This window comes from Sinocyclocheilus rhinocerous, unplaced genomic scaffold (genome assembly GCF_001515625.1).
Source record: "Sinocyclocheilus rhinocerous isolate Xijiao unplaced genomic scaffold, SAMN03320098_v1.1 scaffold556, whole genome shotgun sequence".
NCBI classification, from domain to species: Eukaryota; Metazoa; Chordata; class Actinopteri; order Cypriniformes; family Cyprinidae; genus Sinocyclocheilus; species Sinocyclocheilus rhinocerous.
In genome coordinates, this window is record NW_015631074.1 from 94490 (window position 1) to 100044 (window position 5555).

Genomic DNA, 5555 nt, shown 5'->3' on the forward strand with positions numbered 1-5555 from the left:
CAAGCTCTATCATTGCAGTCAGCGGGTGTTGCAGTGCTTCAGTCCAAAAGAAATAAAAGAAATAAAGCGCATCCATTTACAATATGAAGTGCCTCACACGGCTCCGGGGGGTGAACAAAGGCCTCCTGTAGCGAATCGATTTGTTTTTGTAAGAAAAATAACCATATTTTAAACGTAATAATCAATTTAATCTAGCTTGCGCTCACTGTTGTACACGGAAGCAGCTCGGATGATGGAAGACGTCGGCGTTGCGCATGCGCCGCTCAGAAGTGATGAACGCAGAAGCGCAGGGGAGAGATCAAAACAAAATTATACGCCTATGATGGCTTGAGGGTGAGTAAATAATGGGTTCATTTTCATTTTTGGGTGAACTATCCCTTTAAAGCTACTTTTATAATGTATTATATATACAGGCTTTAAAGCTGCAGTCCGTAACTTTTTTGTGTTCAAAATTTATATATTAAGCGATTACACCATGAATCCATTTTCCAAACCGTGTTTTTGGCTTGTGCTGAATCACTACGGTACTCCTATAATAAGTGTTTATATTCAGACTATTTAGACTGGTTCGTGTAGGTACCTCTGCGGAGTAGCCCAGTACCTGCGTGATTCATCATAGGCATAAATAGAGAGAAGTCGTTCTGGCTACAATGTTCTTCCACAAGACGCACGCAGTTCTGTTTATTAACCGCTACAGCGCCAAAAGTTACGGACTGCAGCTTTAAGTAAAGCGTTTCCAAAAATTCTCATGTACGTGCAGTACCAGCTGGACCAGGTCAAGACAAGAATAAATAAGATAGCATAGAACTATGCATTTGTGAGAACTAAAGTCACAATTACCAGACATAAAATCACAATAACAACAAATGTTACAAGTAAACTTTTGTGGTGCTTTTCAGTGCAAAAATCAGGTGGGACGCAGCTGAAGTTGGTGATGTCATTTCCTAATTATGGACAGACGCTCTTCAAACCCATGAAGTGAGACCCAAACACCATGTGCCTCTTAGTACAACAAATCGTTACATTTTTCAATTTGTGTATGTACAAGAGTATATACATCAATTAGGGCTGCACGATAAATCGCATGCGATATTTAATGCGCATCTTGTTATTAAAGCCGGTTCTGTAATCAGCTGTAAATCTCCATCACGTGCGTGCTTTCACATGGAGCAGCATTTACTACACAGTGAACAACGGCTCTGTGTAGTAAATGCTGCTTCATGTGAAAGCACGCACGTGATGGAGATTTACCGCTGATTACAGAACCGGCTTTACTAACAAGATGCGAAATTAAATATCGCATGCGATATTAATCGAAATTAAATCGCAAAGGCGATAATTCGCGATTAGGCAGAAGCTGCGATTGTTATGCGTATCTTTCAGTGAAGCACAGTTCTGTGATCAGCAGTAAATCTCCATCTGAAGGCCAGTGGGCGCTCTCGCGCGGAAACTCCAAACACTCAACTGACGTTATGAAGTGAGTTTGGAGTAAAAACATGTTATTAAATGTGGTATTTTCACGTGCTTTCAGATGAAGCAGCATTTACTACACAGAGCCGTAGTTCACTGACATACTCGCAGAACGATTTATTCGATTTCATAATCGTGCGATTAAATCGTCTGTGATTATGAACGTGATTTTGCTGATTTTTGTCAGTGAACTACGGCTCTGTGTAGTAAATGCTGCTCCATCTGAAAGCACGTGCTAGAGATTTACTACTAATCACAGAACCGGCTTTACTGACAAGATGCGCATGACAATCGCATGCGATTAATCGTGCAGCCCTACTGCTTGATAGAGACATTTTTTATTTGCTTTATTAGCATTATCATTCAGTGCTATAATAAGTACGTTCTGGTTATAAACCACATCTTTTTAGATCTCTTTACACTATGAACTAAAGGGTCATTCTCACAGAATGTGCTTTTGCACTCCACTGTTCTACGATTGTTTTTCTATGTAAAAACTTGAGCTGCTAGGCAGACATCTTTGTTGCATGGGTCTTTTGCAGCATCATGTGAATAACACTGTTCTAAAAGGCAGTGCTCAGGTAGGTAAATTTTTTTATAAAATGGCTAGCATGACCTTGCGATTTTCTACTCCACTGAGTAGAGACGCAGTGCAATGAACAAATAAAGTAAAACAAATAAATGCAAGATTTGGAGACACATTTTTAAAGTAAATTTTTTCACTTTAGATTGAGCGCAATGGTCAAACACTGAAAAACAATGAAAATGTAGTGCCAGAATGGTTTTTACATTGTAAGGGAACAGAGAAGTGGCTCAAATATGTTAATGTAATTCAAGATCTGAATTTTGATGATTTTGTTTAAAATTATGATCAGAATTGTTTCGACTTAAGACAGGAACGGCATGAGGAGACCAATGTGAATCTGTATTACTTTTCTGACTTTGAGAGGCACAATGCTGAGATCGCAGCCTTCCACCTGGACAAGTAAGAGCACAGACTGTATATTACATATATAGCCATATGATAAATTGGCTAATCAGTCTGAATTCATATGAAATAAAAAATAATTATGAAAACACTTTCTCTCTCTCACAATAAGGATACTGGGTTTCAGAAGGGTGCCTCCAGTGGTTGGGAGGCTTGTTAATGTAATAAAAGAGATCAAAGACATCACCACCGACCATAAACTGGTCACAACATTTTTCACTTCTCCAGGTTTGTTGCACTTGGCTCTTATCTTCTTCCATCACTTCCTCTCAAACAGAGAATTCTTGTACGTCACTATCTGTCGTTTTTCTTTCTGCAGTGGGGAATGCATGTTTTTATGGCCAGTGTTCCTATTACTGCTCCACAGAGCATGCTATCTGTGGCCGTCCCCTCAAGATAGAGGGGTCTATGGCTGCTATGTTGCCAGACCTGAGTTTGGCACCGCGTCGCTCATGGAGGAGTCCCTGGAGGCGGTCCTACAGCCGAAGCAAGCTGGCTCAGTGGGTGGAGAGTGTGTTATTTAAAAAGATAGTACACCCAAAATTACTCAACCTCATGTAGTTCCAATCTTGACCTTTCTTCTATGACCTTTCTTCGGTTGAACACAAAAGAATATGTTTTGGAAAAATCTCTTAGTGTTTTTTGTCTACACTGAAAGTCCTCAATCTGGACTTTAAAAGTATCTATTTTGGGGTTCTTCTTTATTGTTTTTGTACATATTTATTGAGTGTGATTCGCAATGGAGAATCCAGCATAAGTAACCGATGATTATTTCTGTAACAGATGGGAGACAGACTCCAACTACTGTGACTCCATAAAAAAGACTCCTCCCTACGACCGAGGCACTCGATTGGTGGATCTGATCGACATGAGCATTCTGGACTTTCTAATGAGTGAGTCATGAATCAGTTTAGATGACTCAAGGGTGAACACTTACAAAAAAATGTAGGATTTCTGACGTGTACCATAGAAATATTCTGTTTTTGGACTAAAACCATGACATTCTTTAAAATAGCTTGGTAGCATGTCATTACCTAAATTACATTAATATGGTAATAATTTAATATGGTAGGCCTATATATCCAAGTGCCACAGTACTTACTCAAAACACGAAAATGTGTACAAAATAATATTTTTTTGAAAGTCATTGGAGTCCAAACATCAACTTTAGACCTCATTAACTTTCTCTGACCTGATGTAAATGATCAAAATACTCTTTATCGGTGTCTTTTTAGTTTTAAATCTTTGTTTTATCTTTGTCCCTCCTCAGGTAACATGGACAGGCACCACTATGAAACGTTTGAGAAGTTTGGCAATGACACATTTCTCATACACTTCGACAATGGAAGAGCGTGAGTATTCAAAATCGATAGTCAAAGAGGCTTTCTGATGATATTCTGGTTTGACTCAGTTTGAATGAGCATGATGGCTCTTCTATGTTGTAGGTTTGGACGTCATTCTAATGATGAACCGTCTATATTGGCTCCTCTTGTGCAGTGCTGCAGGTAGAGTGAACATAACTAACAATTTAAGAGTGTTGTGTTTTTGATCTGCTTATTATTTCCTCGTTCTTAACTTCAGGGTCCGTCGTTCCACATTGCTTCGTTTACACCTGCTATCTCTCCAGTCGTATCGGATGAGTGATGTCATGCGTGCATCTTTGTCTCAGGACCCCCTTGCAGTGGTGGCCCCACTCCTCACTGAACAACATCTTTCCGCTTTAGATCGTCGCCTAGAAACAGTCATTCAAACCATTCAGGACTGTCTACAGCAGCATCAACATCACAGTGATGTCATACATGACGACATCGGCGATTACCCTGGGGCTTGATGTGATATTATTTCGATCTAGATGTTGTGCTGTATTACCAGACTGTAAACAGTCTTACACTACAGTTACACTTTGTTTGATATACACTGTATGATTGTTAAATAATGTTAAATACAGTTGCTAATCAACAAAGTGGATTATCATCTGTGACCAGTTAGTTAAAACTGTTATTTCTTTTGTTTGTGTATTTAAGACAAAATTTAAGTTGATTTTTTAAAATATATAAATTATATTATAAAAGTGCCAGAACTCTGAGACAGCAAATCAATCTCAGTTGGCATAATATATACACATAAATACTAGATATGTTATCCAACTGTTATCATCATTTATCTTAATTTTAAGTGTAAAGATTTGTTAATTCATAATTTTAAAAGTTCGTATAAGTTTTTTTTTTTTTGTCAATTGTGTACAGTAGACATACTGAAGTTTAAACTTGGCTGTGTTAGTGTTTGGCGTCATGAAGTCATGGACCCATGCCTCCAATTGGGCTGTCAATGTAATGGCACATTAAACTATACTGCCATGTGTCAGATTCATGGGTCCATACCCTCAAAATGATACAGTAAAAAATGTCGAAACATTAGCATGGCGATAGACAAGAACATTGGGGGTAAGCCACTAGTGAAACTAGTTTTTTTTAAAAATTGCTTTGGCGCAATTTTCACAAGCAATTGGTACATTTTCAAAACTCTTAGTACTAATATCACAACAGATCATCAAAAGTGCACTTTTTCAAACATTTCAGCATATTTTCAATTGTGTTAGTACAATATACACAATCACAAATTATCCTTTTCACTACACAAAATAAGTGTTTCATCTATATAAATGTTTCATTCACAGTAACTGCCTTTCATAAAGCTATTATCAAACTTTTCGTTTGCATGATTTCTCATTCAGTTTAATACATTTGTCTATTATTGAATCTAACTCATCTTAATGGTTAATCAGTGAATCATTTGGTGCATCTATAGATATAGATTCAACAGATATATATAATTCAGTCATGAAACTCTAGATGGCGCATTCTGACGGGGTGTTAACGTAACTGATGATATTCAGAGAGTTAAATGACTTGGCACAAGCTGATTGGTTCATGCTGCATATGCAGCCAATGAGCTTACTGCCTTGCATTTATATGGCTGGCTAGCATTCACTTGAGATTCCTGCAGAGTTTCTCTGAAACCCTCCACCTTCCCCAGCTCCACCTGTATAGATCTGCTACGGGCTATTTTATATGCTATCTGTGCGGCAGCAGTATGT

The 5555-nt window shown here is 38.2% G+C and overlaps 1 protein-coding gene across 1 annotated transcript in view; it reads left to right on the forward strand.

The window, feature by feature from the left end:
• The window catches only part of LOC107741571 (extracellular serine/threonine protein kinase FAM20C-like), a 19009-nt gene extending 14139 nt beyond the window's left edge, over nucleotides 1-4870 (forward strand). Inside the window, exons 4-13 of the mRNA XM_016554326.1 lie at nucleotides 900-978; nucleotides 2363-2455; nucleotides 2571-2686; nucleotides 2778-2958; nucleotides 3242-3351; nucleotides 3729-3810; nucleotides 3904-3963; nucleotides 4040-4307; nucleotides 4399-4409; nucleotides 4767-4870. Coding sequence (XP_016409812.1) covers nucleotides 900-978; nucleotides 2363-2455; nucleotides 2571-2686; nucleotides 2778-2958; nucleotides 3242-3351; nucleotides 3729-3810; nucleotides 3904-3963; nucleotides 4040-4289 — 971 coding nt within the window. The 3' untranslated portion in view covers nucleotides 4290-4307; nucleotides 4399-4409; nucleotides 4767-4870. The remainder of the gene's footprint in view (nucleotides 1-899; nucleotides 979-2362; nucleotides 2456-2570; nucleotides 2687-2777; nucleotides 2959-3241; nucleotides 3352-3728; nucleotides 3811-3903; nucleotides 3964-4039; nucleotides 4308-4398; nucleotides 4410-4766) is intronic.
• The last annotated feature ends 685 nt before the right edge of the window (nucleotides 4871-5555 follow it).